The sequence below is a fragment of the Coccinella septempunctata genome, chromosome 3, assembly GCF_907165205.1.
Source record: "Coccinella septempunctata chromosome 3, icCocSept1.1, whole genome shotgun sequence".
NCBI lineage: Eukaryota > Metazoa > Arthropoda > Insecta > Coleoptera > Coccinellidae > Coccinella > Coccinella septempunctata.
The window spans coordinates 22,245,887-22,267,804 of record NC_058191.1 but is presented as its reverse complement, the minus strand read 5'-3'; the positions used below and the strand labels follow the sequence as shown (position 1 = coordinate 22,267,804).

At 34.8% G+C, this 21,918-nt stretch overlaps 2 protein-coding genes across 2 annotated transcripts in view; both read left to right on the top strand.

Annotated features, from left to right (window-relative positions):
• The window catches only part of LOC123309663 (G1/S-specific cyclin-D2-like), a 43,354-nt gene extending 34,964 nt beyond the window's left edge, over positions 1-8,390 (top strand). Inside the window, exons 4-5 of the mRNA XM_044892873.1 lie at positions 4,747-4,892; positions 5,438-8,390. Coding sequence (XP_044748808.1) covers positions 4,747-4,892; positions 5,438-5,626 — 335 coding nt within the window. The 3' untranslated portion in view covers positions 5,627-8,390. The remainder of the gene's footprint in view (positions 1-4,746; positions 4,893-5,437) is intronic.
• A 3,279-nt stretch (positions 8,391-11,669) lies between these two features.
• LOC123310035 lies at positions 11,670-21,497 on the top strand. Its single transcript, XM_044893390.1, has 5 exons — positions 11,670-12,008; positions 12,062-12,277; positions 19,537-19,790; positions 20,237-20,420; positions 20,476-21,497. Exons 1-5 carry the CDS (start codon positions 11,885-11,887, stop codon positions 20,769-20,771), a joined length of 1,074 nt encoding a protein of 357 aa, XP_044749325.1. The 5' UTR covers positions 11,670-11,884; the 3' UTR covers positions 20,772-21,497.
• The last annotated feature ends 421 nt before the right edge of the window (positions 21,498-21,918 follow it).

Below are 21,918 nucleotides of genomic sequence, written 5' to 3'. Positions count from 1 at the left end.
ACAAAACTTCTAAAAGTGAGGTTACCACCGATCACAGATAAGGGCGAATCGGCCCGAAAAATTGAATCTCTTGGCTGCTTGGCACTTTTTAGATTTCATGCGAGTCTATCGTGTTTTTGTTTTTTTTTTATAGAATTGAATATCGACCTGCTCTATAGTAAGCAGAGGATGAAGGTTCTCAATTATAAAGTTTGTGTATTTCTAACAGTTTTTCTCGGTGTTCTTGGCACACTTGCCATTGAAGCCCATATTTTCAGATACAACATAATGAGTTGGTAGGAAAGCGCTGATATTTTTTAGCCCATATACATATTATATGAAATTTATCATCGCAACATTGATAATGCTGTGAAAAATAGCCATCGGCCACCGATTACTTCCGCGCAGTCCCTACATTTTGTCTACCGTGTCAACGCCCCCTTTAGTAGCATTGTTGTCTGTAATTATTTCTAGTTTTCCAGGTTGTTTATCTATTTGAGGCATAAGAGTGCCAAGTCTCACGTTTTTGTTGATAAAATTGAAAGAACAAGAGCTATTTCTATAAGTTCATAGTTTTTCATTCTAATATGTATGAAAAATGAGATTTTCCTCCTCCTGTTTTGTCAGTTGTGTTCTAAGTGGTAACCAGTCCTCAAAATAAACTTAACCTCTCGCAAGATGCAAATTTTCAGGTGAAAACCTCATTTTCTCTCACCTTGAAGTGTTTGTGAAAAAAGGTACCTACCTACTGCTTTTAGTCCAACAGTGTTCAAGATAAATGGCCCGAAAAAGTAGAAAAATCAATATCTCTAACTTCAACATGTCCGTTCAGTTAGTTACGTTTTGTTCATGTTCATGCAGCAAAACGTATTTTTAGTAAAGAACCCACATTTCACTGAGTGATGTTCTCATTCTCAAACGAAAAATAGTAACACATACCTACCAACTCGCCTGTGTTCATTAAAAAAAAAAGATTATCGCACCAATAATATAGTTTCTTATGAATATCAAAAAGAAATTCTCTGTACATACCTAGGATAGATATTATGTTTCTTCTTATTGCATTGTTTCTGAAATCGAATTATGTCTACTTAGTTCGTTTTCGAAGAATCTTCTTTTCCCAATTTGCAGAATCATGGCGCACCCAAGCCTCGGGAACCTTGGAGTTATGTGTATATATTGTTTACAGTGTGACCAATATGGGAAGGGTAAAATACTCTCATGTGTAGATGATCATCATATGAGAATACCATGACGATCTTCCTCTTCGTTGTCTTAATGAACACCCCGTGCAATGTCAACGTAGTCGAAGGACGACATTGTCGTAAAGTCGCTACGCTATCTCTCTTCACAGTATTATTACATTACACAGTGTGTGACCCTCAACGACATATCCGACATTCGCAGCCAGTCCATGGCTCTTTCTGAATGTAAATGTGTACGTCTGTCGGTCATGTACGGAAAAAATCCGCCACAAAGGAAGTTCTCTATCAAATATCATTGCGTTAAAACAGCTGGCCACGATAACCATAACCGAAAGTCAATAAATGACTCCATTATATATGGTATGTAGTATAACGTAGTACTTCGCCATCTCCCTCGCTCTCCCTCGCAGTGTACGTTTTTTCATTGTTGAGACCCTTTCTGTTTTCCGAGAATGATTACAACTGTCACTATTGTATTCTGCATCCTTATGCTGCTGCAATAAGACTGAATATACTCAAGCGCCAAAAGAGTATTTAGTGCACAAAAAGAGTCATCAGTATTTTTAAGTTAACGATATGCTTTGAATAGTATAAAAAAAATAAAACAAAATTAAATCATTCATTCTATAGGGTACTATGATGCTTAGATCATCCAGGTTATTAAGTAATTCTGTACTATAAAAATGCCCATATAAATTCATCGTTTTTACTAGCACATACTTATTCTATCAATCTCTACTTATGTACTTCAAATGCCATCATTTCATACATCTGATAATGATTCTCTTGTTCATTGAAATATCTGTTCTTTTGTAATGTTTTCACTAAAACGGCTAGTCTAGGGATTCGGGTCAACCAGGGGGATATTGCTATTGCTAAAAGCGTTTTCGAATTCTGAAGCATAAGCATCAGTAAATTATCCGTTTTAAATGCCACTCGGTTACGTTCACCGCAGCCAGAATATTGTTTCTTCGTTCATAAAAAATCTAATTCATCCGCGAAAATCAGTTGTGGGCCTTGTGTTAGCTTCGTCATCGTCACACATACAAGGCTAACATGGTGATGTCAGGGTTCGATGAACGAACTTTCGATGGATAGATGCCGGGACTCGGGACCTCTTTGGCCGTTTCTTTCGTGATTACCATACTATTGCAAACAGCAAAAAGGAAGTTACTAGGCCATAGGACGCACTATTTCTCCGAAAGATTTATAAAAAAAAAATTTCTTGTTCGATTGATATTCCTACAATTGATATTTGGCGTTCGACGAAGGACGATATGTGTTTGGATATTTATTTCATACTCGAATAAAGCATTTCTCAGCTACGAGAACTCGAAAGTATCATCCTTTTGATCTGCAGAACTGTCGTTGGATTAAGAAGAGACTGGGTACATAACCTGAGGTTGCTTTCATAAGCCCCAAATAGATGTTTCCATTAGAAGATAAGACCGAGTTAAGCTGCGCTGATAAGTCCATATGTCTGAAAAAATGCACAAAGGTCGAAATGAAGGGAATTCGATAAAATCTTAAGAAAAATTCTTCTCCAGAAAACGACCAAATTACAGCAAATAACTTGAAATTTTTATATCCAGTGTGTAATAAGCTAACAACTATTGTACTTCATAAACAACGCTCTAGTGTTAGGGATATTACCGATACGATGCCTAGGAAGCAAGATAATTTCAATATTCAAAAAGGGAGATAAAAGTAACCCTAACAACTACCGCCCGATAGCACTGACATCAATAGGTTCAAAACGTCTGGAAAGAGAAATTAAAAAAATAATTTGCTCTTACTTTAATTTTTCCGACTATCAGATGGCTTTCAAAATAGCAGCTCAACCTTTGGGGATGCAACGGATCTAGTACTAAAAATAAAAAAATGGTAATAAGCAGAAAAGCCTATACTCCTCTAAAAACATTTCCGATAAACACAAACCTAACAGTTATATGAACTACAAGAAACTTAGAGAAATGGGTATTAAAGGGAGTACTGCAGGGACCAGTAATTGGCCCACTATTATACTTTGGAGGAGTTTGTAGGAGGTCTAGAAGCTGCGGGATTGGAGGCACTGTACTACATGTGTGCTGATGATACAGTCTTGTTCTACGAGGGTTGGGATCTAGATATTTTGCAATAGCGCCTTGAGGCTGGCCTTAAAAAGTTCCAGGACTCGCTAACTAACAATAGACTCATCTTGAAAGTGGAGAAAACGGTTGCTCTTGTTTTCAGTCAGAAAAATAAACCCAAAAAGCCATTTAACATCCAATTTCATTCAGTGCTTATATACTTGATTATTATATGGTTAACACATCAATCAGCAATTTACAGAGGATGAAAAGACTGCAAAATCGAGCTCTCAAGGTACACAATTTTCCAAAGGATACTCCAACAACTGTATTATCTGAGAATTACCCTGAGAAACCCAACATGAAGATCACTAAAGTCGTTGTGCACAAAAAAGACTAAACATCCATAGATACCAGACCAGACAACTTAACAACCACCATCTAGATAATTTAAAAACAAATAGAACCAAAAATTCACCAGTCTACCAGGTTGCACGGTATGGAGAAATAAAACAAAAACACTCTTTTAAGTTATTCAATAAATCAGTTGTAAATTGTACGTATTTAGCATAATGTTTGTTCGCTTTATTTTGATATTTTGCTAAACATATTTCTTCTACAGGAACATCGATTTATTGATGATTTGTAGTTGTATTTGTATGTATCAAATAAATAAAGAATAACTAAACATCCTTAAGACGACAATATTTTGCGTATAATTTTTGATATACCTAGACTTAACAAAAAGTCATCCCAGCATACTCACGCAATATAGGAAATGCTAACTTGATAACTTCATCAAATTTCTAGGGTAACCACAAAATGGTTATTGGAAGCTAAATCCATATAGTCAAGTTGATGACGAATTTTTTTGAGCGACAATGAACGCACGTTATTAATTAAAAAGGCCGTGTCATCAAATTTGAAAATTATTGTAATGATAATAAATGAAAATAATTTTTCATTTATTTTATACTATTGCTGTATAAAAAAGAATGTTGAACTTCTATTGAATGTTCATTTCCCCCTCGTTCTATTTATGTCATACTCCTGGGAAATAATTACCATTCTGCATTGAAAACTGCGATTCCAAACAAGTCGAGGAAGGAGATGTTATGCACCATTTCATTTTATTTCAATAATAAATTATGCAGACACCGCATGCAAAGTTTCGATGTTTGGAACAAACTCCTATCGGCATAGGAGTATTCGATGTATTCTTCCATCCCAGATGATGAAAGCGTCGAATTGCCGACAAGGTTAGGGTATTCGGATCTCGTTTGAACGAAATATCCCGCTCGGTAACTTGATGGAAGACGTTCTTATTTGACTGTAATCCAACTTCTCTTAGAACTTATATTTCAGTATTATTTCCTCAAGCATGAAACCGAATTGAACGTCTACTCCGAAATAGATATCTTCAAATTCTATATTTCATAATATGCTTCGATATTCAAGGTTCGCAATACTCATTGTATTCTTTCTTTTTACAGAACATAGGTTTATTTCCTACCATCCCAGCATGATAGCTTCTGCATGCGTTGCTTCAGCACTTTCTGGTATTGGATGGGAAAGCAAAAGTGGAAAGAACTTGGATCATCTTCTCCATTTGCTCCATAAGATCACCAAAACAGAGGTGGTAGGTTGATTGTTCAATGAATCTTTCAAATTTTGTCAAATCAAAATAAAGGGTGTTTGAGGATTTGTTTGCAAACTGGCAATGCGCCTTTCAGTAAAAGTCAATTTCTTTAGTCGCCATATTATTTTCTACCGTTTCATCACGCACGCAAATTATTTGAAATTAGCAGTAACAGTGCTAAAGGATGACAGGCGGATGGGTCGAATTGAAATTGTTGATGGGTAATAGTGTGTTGATTTGGGTCATGCATGAGGCTGTATCGATCTGTCAATCTGTCATCTCAGCAGGAGTAAATTACATATTTATAACTATTCTACAATCGCCTCAGTTCCTAATGCTTGTGCTTTCATTTTTGATTATGATGAACCTGTACTTTTTACTCTGGAGACTTTTTAGGAGTCTAAAAACCATTTGCACCTTTGCGTTCCATTAAAATGATTATGTGTCAGTATAGCAGTGGTCATAACCTAAAGGCTTCGGAACTATGTTCAGTTGCTCTAAAAAGCACTGAGTACCAATTTTTACTGAAGGTTTTTTTTTTCCAGGATTACCTTGAGCAGTGCCTCCATCAAGTGGAAGACATGTTAAGAATGTCTTCTATTTCAGTCGACGTATCAGAAGATTCATCATACTGCGAACCTAAAAGGCCAAGTGAGTTCACCCCTCCCCTAGAAAAGATTCCAGAACACAAGACTGCACTTACGCCCACTGATGTTTATGATGTGCGTTTCTAAACTACCGGCTAGTGATAACCAAAAAAAAACACTTCGAAATTGGTAAACCGGGCTGAAATGCTTCAAAGAACGTCGCAAAACGAAAAGTTCGATAAGCTTCAGCGGTTTCAAGACTACGAACGTATCGTTTTTAATATAGTTAGTACTTCGTGATTTTATAAATGGAAAAATTGAAAAAAATTGTGCTTTGGGGAAGGCTATAATATACGCTTTAAAATTTTATTGTGTACATACCTACGACAAAAAAAATTTCGAGGAATTTGTTCAAATTGAGGCCGGTGTTGCTCTGGATGAGCTTAGTGCAAACTAAATATTGTTTAAGTTATTAAAAACTGTAATTATGTAACTATATTTGTGGAATTTTCGGAATCCATTTTTAAATCATTTCGAAAACAATGATTGGAACTTCTAAGTCGTTTAAACCTAAGAAATGCTAGAATATGGAACTGATTGAGTTTATCTCTTGTTGAAAAGGAAAAATGGGCTAAATGTACTGGACCACGTGTGGTCAACAACCATTGTAGATAAAAAACTATTAGCGATTATGTAGTATTAGTGTCTCTAGTCCGGCAAAAAATTATGATGATAAAAACTTAATAGTATTTGTAAATATTATCGATCACAAACTCCAGTGGATTTGCCAAATCGCTTTTCTAGTCCAGATGGAAAATTGAATTGTTTCTTAACAAATTTCAACAAAAATATACCTACTTCCTTATATCATTCCAGGAGGATTTCAATTTTTTTCAACTTTCAACTCTGTTAGTATCTCCATTTATGATATGATGTATGATGTTATATCTTCCTTGATGGATGAAATGAGTTTTAGTTACATATTCTAGTTTGACATAATAATAATAGTAAGCTGCAATAGTCATAATTCTTGTTCCTATTAGGAAATCATAGATATGTTTTCAAATAAGGAATTGTATGAATCTGAAATTACTTCCTGCTGAATATGTCCACTAACATTTTTTCGTTATCGATGATCAAAAATTTTTATCTCTCAGTATTTTACGATATTGTTGAATCACTAAACTTTATGAAAAGTACTATTGGTTCGAAATAATTTCCCAAGTAGTAACTAGTTAGTGGTATCGAAATGATTGGCCCTGTGGCTTCCTTAAGAAACTTTTAATTAATAAAAGTCTTCATTGGCTGTGTGTTGAATATTCTAATGGTATATTCAGTAGTATTTGGACAATGCCGTATTATACTGATACTTTGACGAAAAGTAGAATTATATTTCCAATACACCAATAAAAAAAATTCTAAAGTTAATATTTGTCGGCACAATACATTTCATCAGTTGCGTTGTTTTGTTCCGACAAAGTAAATTTGTGATGTTTCATTTTCTTGCTTCTAAGGAAATGTGTGATTTAGATATGCTTTTATCGAATATTTTATTTAAGAATTATCCAAAATTGAGTGTGAATACTTGTAACATATGTATATTTGAAAGAGCCATGTATGTACCTTATATTTGTTGATAGATCCTTACTTCCATAAGACAATAAATATTAGTCTTTCTGTAAAATAATCCGAATATATACAGGGTGTTTCAAAAAGGGGCGCTTTATTGCTATAAGATTGCAAAATTAGTTATATTTTTTTCACTAAAAAATTTTCGTAACGCCATAGATATTCACTGGTTTTTGAATATTTCATCAGATATCTATCTGTTTATTCAAATTTTATTTATTAATTTTATTTATTTTTTGTTCTATTGATAACCTTTGCATTTGGTTAATGTTATTGTTTTTAGTTCTCAATAATTAGGTAATTGATTTTTATTAATAGTTAATTTGAATCAGTTCTTTCTCCATCATTTTCTAATCAGTATATTCGGAAAACCGAACATGGTATCGAGTTTTACCTATTATATCTTTATAATTGAATATGTTCGAGTTAACATAAAATTCTGACCAGAAAATTCAACTTCATAGAAAATATGTTGAAAATTCAGTACGAACCCTGTTACCATCGCCGTTCACCAATGTCAGATATAAAAACAAACTCATGCGGTTTAACAGCTTCCAAAAAATATTCATACAAAATTTTAAATCAAGGTGGCCAGTTCCTCGAATACGGATAAGGTTACGGACATTTTTTATTTAACAAAGCCAACTTATTTTGCAGGGGTCTATATATCCTAGCAAGGGACCACCTTATTTTGAAACTCCTTGTGTATATATATTGGTAGGTCTATGCGATACGTTGGGTGGTGTTCTACGATTCGCAGTGTAAACCGTGAGCTCCAATTTTTTTATGCTCACAAACACGCGTTTAAACGAACAGATCGCTCGACGTTGATGGCGTAATGTATATTATATATCATATACAGGGTATCGGAATAAGGTGCATATAGTTAAGGGACCAAAAGATTCCAAGAAGAATAGAGACCTAAATCCTATCAACTTTTGAGCAACAAAGTGTTAAAGTTTCGAGGAGAAAGGAACCCTTAAGGGGTTACACCCTGAAGGATGTGCATCTTGAAACAACCTGTATATATAGATATATGTATATCAATAGACTTGCTACCACCATTTACACCCCTATTCACTGCCATATCTCAAAATGAAGTGATCTTCACAAAACAAAAGCAATCATTCACTACGCAGCAATGCATCTTAAAATACCTCAAAAACAAAAGCAATGAACACTTTGTAAATATGTAATTAGATATTTTATATTTGTACAGTCATATATGATTAATTTTTATAGAATCATAGATTTAAAAATATATAGGAAAAACCATTAAAAATTTGTTTTTATACCCCTAAAAATTGTACTGTCTTTGATTTTACATGGTATAGTTAGGACAGAAGATGAGGTACTAGACAAAACTGAACTAGATGCTGACTTTTTGTCCTTATATTCTCAAGGCTACATAAAGAATATAAAAGTACTTCAGATTCTTCAGAACAAAAAAATCAGGGTAGCAGTTAACAAGGTGAAGAACTAGACAAAATTGAACTAGATGCTGACTTTGTCCTTATATTCGAACTTTCTCACGGCTATATAAAAAATACAAACATACGCCACAACGAAAAAAATTAGGATGGCAGTTAACAATATTGTATAATATAAAAAAACAAGATGTATTCAAAAATGGATTATTACATAAAATAATGGCGTCGCTTCGGGAGGGAGGGGATAATGGGGGTAATTACCTCCCCCAGGAAAATACTCACCCACAAATTTTAGAGCATATTCCTTACAAGAAGCAAGGAATAACCCCTTAATTTTTTTCACAACTATTAATTTACATAAGAACTATACATCTAAGAATTAGGTCTTGTTGAACTATCACCCTTTCTTTGTTGCAAGTAGATGCAAAACCTCAGATCTCAGTTTGGGGATCGGGAGCTAACAGTTTTTCGACAGCAATATTTAATCTAAGGAACTGTACTTGAAATACGTGTCTATTGTTCAAATATTCTTCACGAAGAACTGAAAGGTCCCTGACCCAAACGAAAGAGCAGTAAATGACAATAATGAGCAAAGAAAATGAATTCAATAGTAGCCCAGGAGAGTACAATTATACCAGAAAATAGGAAAATATTCCCTAATTATATTTAAAAAAGCATATACAAGATTTCCAGTCGGCATATATCACTTCTCCTATTCACAAGAGCTTTTTATGTTCATCAAGCCTGTCGAATGTCGACATTCTCTAAACGTCACCAGATGATACTTATAGTTTTATTAGTAGGCGGCTCCTTTGATGTGGGATTCTTCAGGTGCCATCTTCTATATTTCAAAAATGATTATCCATTCTCCAATCAGAATATTTTTTCGAAAAGGGCAACAATATTTCAGAATCTTTCCATTTCTATTTTCATTCTAGAGAATTCCAAATCACGTTCAGAGTGAGTTCAGAGTCAGTGTTCAATATTTTCTGACTTTTTTTAGTGTATTTGGATTTCTGTACTTCGCATTGCATTATTGAACGGGAGTTCTATAATTAATAACGTAGCTGATTTTTCCGTTGAGGGCCTCTTCTATTTTTTCATTTTCAATGTTCTTCGGTGGAAGTTTCAATAATATGATATTCGCCACATTTCTAAAATGACATACTAGTAGAAGTAGATATTTCAGTAAATTTTGGAATAAAGGGGAGCGCCCACTAAAGTAGGGTAGCACGTAGCACTGACATGACAAAGGCGATGCATAATTTTCAGATATCGCACATCTGAGTGCAGTGCATATATCTATTATATTATATTATTATAATATAATAGATATATGGTGCAGTGTCAGTTGCGTCAAATATGTCGTTCTCAGTTCAAATCTGAAGATTATGCATCGCCTTTGTCATTTATGTGCAAGACCAGTGCTACGCTACTTTAGGGGGAGCTTCCACTACAATCGGAAGTGAATATGGTTGCCGGGTGGGTACGGATATTAGAATAAAAATTATAATCGTTTGTGAAATCTCAATTTCGAAATATATTTTTTTGTATCCGAGGCAGCTGGGGATATTTCTTCGAACTTGTTCATAGTTGCTGGTGGAAAATGGATTTTACTCTGGAGGAGCATGGGATGGACCGCAGATCATGATCGTTAATGACACTGCCATATCAATACTTCTAGGTCCGGAGTTTGGTAGATAGTAGCTATTCGGTAGATACACCTACTTGGCAAATGCACCTCATGGAATTGGAAAAACACTTTGAAATATAGCAGATCAACAAAAAATACGAGAATCCGACCAAAAACACTCCTTTAATATGTCCGTAGAACCATCATATGTATCTTTATGTGGAGATTAGAGATAAAATGAGGTGCTTTGGGTCCCCGCAGTGAACTAATAAAAATAATTTGGGTTATTATACCATTATAGCTAAGTTCGAAAAAGACACTCCGTCCGCTTTTTCTACTCCTATCGTTCTTTTAATCAAATCTCTTTCACTCCGCGCGTTCGACTCTGTGTCCTTTTATGACAGAGTGGACTCAACAGAGCTCCTCTTTATACTCCAGAATGAGAAGAGGAACTCTTAAAATACTGAAATCTGAATTGTGCATTATTAGAGATTAGGAATTCGATTTGAATTCAATTTCCTTGACAATTTTCATTCCCCATTTTCTTTCATAAGTATTTAGTGAGACTCTAATATGCTGCTTGAATTGTTGATCATTGAAATTGGGGATAGTTACTTCGTCAAAATTCTCATTTTTCTCCAGAATTGCCCTTTCTGCATCCTTACCATCTATGATTTCGCGCATCATAACAGTGACTGTACTAATTATAGTTGATATAATTCCTTCTTCCATTTTCCGAAATTTTCCGTGAACCTTTTTTCCGGCGAACACTCAGATTTATTATTTCTGTTCGTCAGACTTGCAGTTCCGTCCGTCAGATTTGTATTTCCGTTTTATACTTTCACTCTACCTGCTCTGCACCCGTTCGTTTTGGATTTCTACAATCCGTTCACTCCAGAGATATATCTCTGGTTCACTCCGAAGTCACATGACCTGGAGTTCTACTCCACTCAGAGATATATCTCTGACAGTGACTCCACTCTACTCCCCTCTACTTTATATTGGCTGTGGTCCGTATATACACTTTGGTTACTTCTGGTTAGTAAGTGGGCGGTCCGTATATGTTGAATTCCTGACAATTTGAATATCAGTCACCAGAGTAACCGCTCTGGTAACTTTCGGTTACCAAATGTGTATATACGGACCATACGCATTTTTAAACTTATGGCTCGTTTCAGAACATTGAACTTTAGTTCATCTTTTCCAAAGATATTACGTGTGTAATATCTTTGATCTTTTCAATCTGTTACGTCAAAACCATTGAACTCTATGTTCCCATAGAGTTCAATGATCAGAGCGTAGATGTACGTCTATCTACGAATCAGAGCAAAGTCTGCTCGCTCTCTTTCCTCCGCGATGTAATTCTGGAAGTCCCATGTTCCCGAGATGTACAAGAAAAAGATAATATTTGGTGTTCTATATATTGGGTTCTATGCTCACTGTTTTGTGCAATTGTCAATTGTCTTCATAGACAATATTAGTGTTCTGTGGTGTTGAGTGTCAACCTGTCAACTTCAAAATTGCAATAAAAAATTAAAAAATAAAAACATTGAACATTATAAACATACATAAGTCTACTTACGTTACATTTGAGAATTCGAAAAGGATATTTAGAGTATGGTTTATTTTAAGTTTTTTCCATAGATACGTTCTATGATACTAATAATAATATCTAATTGAATTGAATTGCATTTCGATAACTTATTTCACAAAATGGAGCATCTGGCCAAGGATTTAACGAATGCTCTCGAAGAATCCGAGTCTTGTGGCCCTATGAATTTCGACCCAAATATCAAATGGGGCTTACGGAGAAGAACCCGCTCAGCAGGAAACTTGCGTAAGTTTCGCATATTTTACGTATTATGGTTCTAATAAGCTGCCTACTTTTAGATTTTTTTCTTAATAAATCTGGCGACAATAGATCAGATGATAGTAGTAGTTCTTACTCGGAGGTCCTAAACAGAGGTGACGAGAATGGTAGAAACAAGGTGGTTAGCTTTCACCAAAGTGATTCCGATGATTTGAGTTTCAAAGTGATGGGATCTGATTCATTAAGAATGCGAAATCCCTTGCAACCTTTTCTTAGGGGTCGATATAATAAATTAGGTAAGATTTCAGGCTAAATTTCTGGATACATAAATATTGCGTTCTGAAATATCGGGTAATAAAGTCCGAGTTATGATGATATCAGGTAATGCTAATATACCTACAGTAATTATTACTCTTCTCTTGGTTGACTCACCTTTGAAGTTGTGTTGTATACTGTATAGTCTATAATCTTTGGTTTTTAAACTATATACTGCTATGTTTTGAATGGAGCTACACCTACCACTTGCAATAGTAATGAAAATGTAAAAGTTGTTGCTCTTGGACTCGTGCTAAAATAATTTCAACCCTGCAGGGCATTTGTGGTACAAGAATTAAGTTGGTTGCTTCTAAGGGAAGTCCCTTAATATTATTTCTTTATTCATGCTCAAATGGGAATTTTTATTCAATAGTATCCAGATTATTTTGAAATTGGGCAGCATAGCCACAATGTTACAATTGTATGGAGAATAGTGGATTTTTGACTTTACTATGAGGGTGATATAAACTTTGATATTCACAATTCCTGGAATAATTTGCAATGAATAGTAATTAATAGGGTCTTTCACATATGATGGTATGCTGGAAAGCAATTACAAGTCGTTCCTGACATGGTCTACCAATTGAGTAATTTCAACAAGGCAAAACCTAATTTTTTAAATAGCTCATGCTATATTCCATATCTCCCTTCAAGAGAGCTCTCACAACCCTCATAAGCCTGAGAAATAGGTGTTGAACAGTTGTTCAGAAATACAATATTTTTTTAACAAAGTGGCACTTTCTGTTTAATATCCCAGTGTCTTTTGGAATCTAACATTTAGCTTCCTGTTAGGTTCCCTGATTGGTTCCAATTTTGTCAACTTGTACAGGAGGTTTATATAAGAGGAATTATTTAAGCTTTAGACTGTTTCTTTGGTTTCTCAACTTCGTAATTGTCCTCAGAGATGAGGTTTCAGCCTCTTCCTGTATCTTCCTCAAGTATTCCTTACAATTTGCGTATAGTGGATCTCCTTATTTAAGTATTAGTCTACAAGAAATCTTGAAACATTTCATGACGTCAATTGTCAATATATTCCTTAATCGAATGGAAATTAGCTGCTTACGAGAATATTTCACCCAATAATGAACCAAACGTTTTCCACAAAAAAGCCTGAAAGTCTATTCAAATAGAGTCGCAATTTAACCAAAGTTCAAAAGTCGTATAATGTTTTAAGCAATCAAGAACCCGCAAATAATCATTTTGTCATCTCTTGCAGCAGATCACAAATGACAATGTGAATATTGTATCGCAAGTTTCAAATCCTAAATTGAAGATAAACATTTTATTGAATTCGAATACATCAAACGATTTCTCGACCAAAAACAGTAGAGAAATATCTATTTTTCAAATTTCGAACATTCGTTCTTTGTTGCTGTTAAAGATCATCTGTGGTTTATGACTTAAGAACTAAGATATGTATATAAGGAATGTTGCGCTCAGGAGGCAGCGTTCCTAAGACCTTGGGCGGAAATTCGCTCTATTGGATATCACGTGATCGCATCTGTCAATGAGGGCTACCGTTTTGGAGTTGCCGCCTCTGTAGAGTGAGGTCCTGAACATGGACAAACTAATGCAAGATATGTTTGCCAACGATGACGGGGACTTGTCATTTCACAGATAATAATATTGAAGAAATTAAATACTATGGAAATATTTGGTTATTAATCAATATCTTTTTCGTCATTTTTGGATTTTTAATTCGCGCATGTGTGTAAGTCCCTTTCTAACAACGATTTGGCTCCACTTCTTTCATAGCATAAAGCACGTAATATCAATATAAGTATACATAATAGATATATGGAGACCATAAACTTAATATTAAAGTTCACGTAAGAAATTGAAAGCGTAAATTAGGAACTAGTCAATTTGTTTTTAATCGATAAATCAATCATGATCATTCAGAATATCATTCTCGCATCAAAGTATGATGTCCATACGTTTATTCGATTATTCTCAATTGCTACTTCTTCAATATATCCAGAAATGAAAAGGTTTCAGTGATTTTGTTTTAGAAATCAAGTGACTGTCAAATCTTTGATCGGACAATCAAGGTTTTATGAAACCCATTGTTAGAGATGTAGTATTCATTGACTTATAAAAAAGTTGTACAATTTGATATATGTATCCGTTTCTGTTTGGAAATCAAGGCCACTTTGTCTGGTTTATTAAACAGGAATTTTCCAAATTTTGCTCGGATTTTCCACAGCATGCTAAATCCGTAAAAAGACCGCTCATCAATAAATTGCATTCTTTTCGTGTTTCGAAAAATAGCTAGAAGAAATTTAACGGACATAACCCTCTGAGAAATATTAACTGTTCCCTCATTATCCTACGTTTTATGTTTCGAAAAATGTTTCTTGATGAAGCTATAGTCAGTATGACCCTTAAGATCTCAAACTGGGGTCCTCGAATCAAAAATAAACTCCTCTCTTTTTTTTTTTTGGATGGGATGCATCGTTTTCGAGCGAAGCGTATTTTGAAAAATTCCACCATCAAACACTTTCAAATTTAATTGCTGGATATGACAGAATGAATTTCAGTGAGTTTCATCAATAGGAAGCTGTCAGATGTACAGATTACGAAAATTTAACGCCGAACATGCCATGAAAAAGAACAGGACTGGCACAATACAATCGCCCAGTGCGAGAAAAATTTTATTAATAAGGATAAATTCAGATGCATACCACCCGACGATGAATATCGACAAGTGTTACGATCTGAATTGAACTAGCCAATTTACCATCGTCAAGGCCCCAAATGGAGTACGCTCCACCGAAGAAAAGCAGATGCTGACCATGGTGTCGGCCTCATTTGGCCTCATCAGAGCAACATAGCATTTTTCTACGGTGGAGAACGTTTGGAATTGATGGAACTTTATTCAATGTTGGCATGTTCTACTGGGTATTATTTACCCAGAGCGCCATCCAACATGAAACGGTGTCCGATTACGACACTGCCTTAGTGTCGCGCTAGACAGAGAAACATCGAATGTGTGTACTACAAATCATTCATTCGTAGCACTGAATGCCCGTTCTATGTTCTAAGATGCAAACAAGGTGACTATGGAGAGTAGAGAGAAGGAGAACGATCGCTGCTTTGAGACCACAGATTTTTTGTCCCCTAAAATACGTACCAATAGGGTAGTTCATGCTTTTGCCAACAGGCGCGCTGGCCATCACGAGAGTGCGAAATTTTGATTTACACAAATCAAATTGTAGTTGGCTCGTTGCCTGAGTGAACTGTTTCCCTGGTGACAGATGATAGGAATCAAAGATTATAGAGTAGAAAGATAGGAAACGCCCTCATATCGCTAGTACTAAAAACCGACTACATTTTGGCCAGTGAAAACACGCGTGACAATGAGATGGCGCTAGAAACGCACTGTCAATACAGGAAAACTTTTTGATAAAAGTTTTCTGTTTTTTAATTGAGGGGCGCGAAATTCGAATTCTATTTCTCGTATAACATTCGAATATTGACTTTGTTTCTATCAGAAAACAAACATCCAGAGCGACAAAACAAAAGTATGGTTTTGCTTTGTGATCAGGATGTTAGTTTTCATCTAAACATTGTTTGGAATCAATTGATATCAAGGAAAAACGCTATTGGATGTGCTATATGTTTATTTGCAATTCATAAAAAATTTACAAAAATTGAAATGGTGGACAATAAATGAAGCTTTAACTAGGACAATAAAGTATATGGTGATCTGCTATATGTCGAAGGTGTTGTTTCTGTACAAAAGGTTGTTCTGAATTAATATACCATCATAGCATACATATTCCAGTTACTTACATATGTAGGTATTATTTTAAGAATTTTCAGAACCACACTTAACAAAAAAACCTTACAGGCATATGCAAGACCTGTATGTCAGTATAGTTTCTTGGTGCTTTTTTTATGATTTCCTTATGATATGGTCTCTTCATGACACAATATACAAATTGCTAAATGAATGAACAAAACACTCACAGCAGGTTTCATAAAACTCTGACTTTCCAAACAACAATTTGACAGTCACTCGGTTCCCAAATGGAAATCAATAAAACCTCTACATTTTTGAATATATTGAAACAGTAGCAATTGAGAATCATTGAATGGACCTATAAAGATCATACTTTCCCCATAATAGGCCGTTCATGCAAGGGATGCTTTCTGCATACAACAATTTACGTCGATGAACAGTTCTCAATTGACCTGCAGTAAAATGTTCATTGCACATGGTGTAGTTAGTAGTGTTTGCTGAAGTAATTGTCTTCAAGTCCTGAGAATTTTATCCACTTCGGAGCACTGAAAATTAGAATCAATGAATGACCGATTCACATGTTACGACTTTTAATACTTACGCTTCCATTTTCCTTAGTTGAGTGAAAAACTTAATCAAGTAAAATACATTATATTATTTGATCCACCCTTCTTCACCATTCAATAATTTTCGAACAATATTTTGATGTTTTCACCAAGAAATAAGACAAAAAAATTCAAAAATCAGCAACTAGAACGAGCCAGATAAACAAAAATCGGAATGAGAATCAAAACATTCAAAACCTCTTTGATCAAAATTGACGTCTGAAATCTTAAAAAATTTCATATATTTCTGCAAATGGCACTCAAATTAATATTTTAACCAGTCCTAGCGTCTTGAAAACACGCGTGACACACAGATGGCGCTCAAATCGCTTTAGTCGCCTCGTTTCCCATCTTTCTACTCTATAATCTTTGATAGGAATATTATTATTTTCGATTTTTGATAAGAGAACAACATATGACCATGGTGAAATGTTGAAGCGTGCGCTAGTATAAGAGTGTTTTGGCATCGGAAAGAAAAGGAGAAGACATAAAATTTCCGAGAGCATTTTTGAGAGAAAATTGGAAAAAACCTTATCTCAAGAATCGACTCCGAATCAATTTGTGTGTCAAGAGCACTTTTGCGATGAAGATATCAAAAAGATGATGGATTCATTATAAACGAAATCGAAATTGTCATCCCTCGTGAGAAGTTGACTCTTCTGAATAAGAATATCTAACCAATAAAACTACATGGTTCAGAAGTAAATATTGTTGAAGAATTTTGTTGGCATAACATAATATATGGTTTATATCGGTTCTCAGCTGAGTATTGGCAACAGAATCTACTCTAATACCTAAGTGATGAATCTGAGACTGCTACCTTTTGTTGTCTTGATGTGTACTACTCCTAACTACGGATTTATATAATTTTGAAGATTACGGTAAACCAACTAACATAGCTGCTTTCAATAAACAATGATAAACAAAAGTAGGTACAATTTTTTTGATCAGTGATTTCTTTTGAATTTCATTGATTTCGACTTGCATTTTATTGCATAGAATTCAGAGAACTCATATTTAATATAGATTTGAAGAAAGGTATTTGAAAAATCATCAGAAAAACCACGATGACACATAACCTAAAATAAAACGAAGGCTGTTCATTTCAAATTGACGCTTGAATCCCCACCCCTTATCGATACCCGCTGCAACCGCAGCGACACCTATCCTACGTTTCCCGTTTTCGGGGACACATTTTTAGTACGTCGATCGTTCTCCTTCTCTGTACTCTCCATAAAGGTGACAGGCCCAAATGATTTCATAGAAAAACTCGCAACGGGATGTGTCTTTCTTTTTGTTTCCTACCGACGAAGTAGAAAAAACCATAACTAGTCTTCGATCGAAAAAATCAGCCGGACTCGAAGGAATACGCTCAGAAACACTAAAGGAAATTAAAGAAGAGATAGCTCAAGATTTGAAGCATAATTAGGGATGGGCGAGGGTGAAAAAAAATTCTATATATTTTGTATTGATATTCCTCAATAGTATCGATATATATCGAGTAAAAATATCGATATTTCTATATATCGGTACATTCACCAAACTTAGTGTGATTACACATGAGTTTCATCAAAGTATTTGGAATTAATGAATGAAGTACGTACGCGGTTGTACAACCATATGCAATTCAACTTACAATTGACTAAAATCGAAATCGACGATTCACTGTAATCATGAAAAGGTCCAATACCTTTTAGATCATGCACTGGTTCACTCTCTTATTTTTTCGTTTAGAACGACTGTGATCAAGCTAAACAATGATCAACGCATAGACTTAAATTGACCAGATTCACATATAGAGTTATGGTGTAACTCCATGTTACACCACTCGCAGGGTCGACAGGACATGCTTGTCGGGTCCGCTAGTTACTAACAAAAATGTGCCACTAGTAACAATATTTTATGAGTACGAGATCAAACAAGAGAGTTATTCAGAATCATTAAAAATAATAGTTTTGCAAATTTCGGTCGCAACTAAAAATCGGGAAATGATAGTCCCGGTCTGTTTTCAGATTTGGATTTGTATGTAGAAAAGCGCACGAAATTATGCCATTGTTTTCCTCCATCCTGTACAGGGTGGGCAAAATTGGTGATGAACTACAACTTTTCAACCCAACGAGAAAGAGAAAAATGAATGTACCATTCATGTCGTCTTTTTTCGAGTAACTAATAATGCCGTTAACTGCATTCCTCTGTATTCTTTTGTTTTTGAGTTATAGGCCAAAATTTAAATTTGGGCGATTTCAACTTTGCACTTTGTATCTCCGTTTCTTTTTGTACTAGGATGTTGAAATGAAGACACAATACAGACACTTTTTTGATGAGCTATAACATAAAGTTGTGTTTTTTCGTATGAAAACAGTAGTTTGAAATGACTTAGAAAAAATCGCCATTTTTTTACCGTTTCAGAAATATATTATACATCACCTTCAGTCTTTTTAAGTTATTTCAAACTACTGTTTTCATAAGAAAAAATATATCTTTATGTTATAGCTCAGCAAATATACCTGTTGAAAAAATCATAGTACGCCACTGTTCTCATTTCAACATCCTAGCTTGAACAGAAACGGAGATAATGACCAAAGTTGAAATTTTAATTTTGACCTATATCTAGAAAACAAAAGAAGATAGAGTAATGCATTTGATGGCATTAGTTTCTCGAGAAAAGACGAAAAGAGAGAGAGAGAAAAAGTTTATTTTAATGGCCATCGACCTGAGGTCCTTCAGCCCAAAAGACGAAAATGTGCCATGCATTTTCCTCTATTTCGTTGGGTTGAAAAAGTTGTAATTCAGGTATCACCTATTTTGCTCACCCTGTACATGCAATATTTGTTTGAAATGTTTTTTCTAAGGGTTTTTTGTAATGTTTTAATCCTTGTCACATTTTTAGTGGTTTGCCACAGCCTCGAAAGTGATTCGTTCAATGAACACTCTCCTGCAAGGCCTAGTTTTCGTAGAAAACGTAAATTGAAGAGAATGCTGATTGAAGAAACACCTATACCACAGTGTGGAAAAAGAAAGAGATCACAAAAACTAGATATCCTTGAGAATGGTCACATCAGAAATGGAAACAAAATAAAGCCTTTACATAAGAGTATTGTTGACAAGATTGAGAAGTTCTGCAAAAAGCCAGCCATAGATGATGTTAGTATGATAAATACCTTAATTTTACTCTCCAAACCTAATTGAATGTCATAGGGGTAATATCTTATAACATATCGGTCTGTATTCACGTTTTTTGATCCCGAGAATACAATTTGGTTGAAACTAGGGGACTCTCCTGGTGTAGTTCATTGTAGTTCATTGACAAAAGTAGGTTTATTGGCAACAACAAAGTGATTTAGTTAGTGAAAGTCCATAACCACAAATCGAAGAGATCAAATATGTTAGCTTTTTCAAACATCCATGCCCTGCACTTTTCATCAAACGATTGGCATATAAAATGTAGAAATAACAATTTTATCAAAAATCGAACCTAAAAAAGTGAAAATGAGTTTGGTAGAAGTTTCTGTCAAGCTGACACTTTTAAATCTTTGTTGCAAATAAATTTCAAGAGAATTCTTCTGGAATATTTTTTGACATTTATACAGGCAATGTCAATGGAAGTACAAAGTATCGACGATAATTTCGACATTGCTAGTGAAAGCAGCCTTAGCTGGAGTGGAGGTGAAGGTCATGAAGGCGACGACGAATTGACTGATTGGGCGCCATCAGCTGAAACACCATCAGAGCCATCGTACCTCTCAGAGTATGATCCGAGAGAGATAAGAGCAGGTTGTTCGTATACATTCAACACTATGAAGGTTTTCCTGATAACCTACTGTTTCAGGTTGTAGACGACTGGGAGACGAACGTCCAGGCTTCAGCATTGTCACAAACGCTAACGAGCGTGTTGCTAAATTTTTACAAGACAGTTCCAAATCAGAGCTCAAGTTATTTGGTGGGGAGAAAGATAAAATCAGGCAGTTGGCTAATCTCTACTCTTTAGACCTATGGTCTGACGGGGCAATGTCTACTCTTTTACGCAAAACTAATAGAACACCTTGTATGCAACCTACCCAAAGGCACCATAGCAGTTTCTCATCTGGCCACAAAAGGATAAGGGTACATGCACATGCCAAATAGTGCGATCAATATCATTCCTTCTCCAATTTGGATTATATCCATATCAACCTTTCAAGGATATGAAAGTGATTTTTTGTTCGTAATATAACCTGTATATTTTAATTTTCTCTTTCTAAAGGTCCTTAAAAATGAGCTGAAAGAGTCTTCTTAGAAAAACAATCATGTTCAACATAATATCACATTTAGCAGATACTTTTTTAATTTGGAGATATGGGTTCACCTGACATTTTATACATTGACAGATATTTACATGAAATTATTGAGCCAAATATTGGCGCTTTCTCAACATTTCACACATTATTTTTAGAAAAACGTTTATTTTTCACAATTACATATAATATTTGGAAAGTACTAACCTATGAGGCATAAATGAGATTGTGGTGGTTAATGAACACATATTTGACTTTTTCCAGTCAACAATTGGAATTTCTTAATGAATATTGAAAACTAAGCAAGGCATAAAACAAAAATGCCAGTGTCAGGACATTGGGTTATGCCCTTTTGAATATTTGGTTGATGGTGCTATTGATGATTTCATTCCATGAAATATATATGGATCATTCAAAAATGGAGATTTGATCAATATAATTCAATTTTATCAGATCGGTATTCACTTTGTCTAGTCAGGAAATTATAGGTTATGTTAAATTGTTGAGACAGTTAATTTTGTAACTATGTATGTACTTTAGCTAGTTAGATGCTCCTTAATATATTCTCTTATTGGTTTACTGTATAGCGTTTTAACTTACTTGGGCATTCTCCTTCAGACAAAATGAAGTATAATCAAGTTTCATCCTTTATCCTGAAAAACTAATTTCAACTACTTGAAAAATAAATAAGGGAATTCAAAAATTTTAGAGAGCTTCGTTTCTATTTCACCATTCAGCAAAATTTACTACAGATTCTGTCGATAATAAAGGAGAATATATTGGTTACGTTGATAAGATAGGTGAAGGTGGCTTCTTGACATTCACCAGTTGTTAAATAAGCTGCTTTACAGTCAGGTACGCCAAATCTCGGAGATTGACGCACTGGAGAAACACGTTCTCAGTCGAAGATTATAGAGTAGAAAGATGGGAACCAAAGCGACTAAAGTGATGTTAGTGCCACATATGTTTCAAATGTGTCTCTAAGACTTTAAAATTGG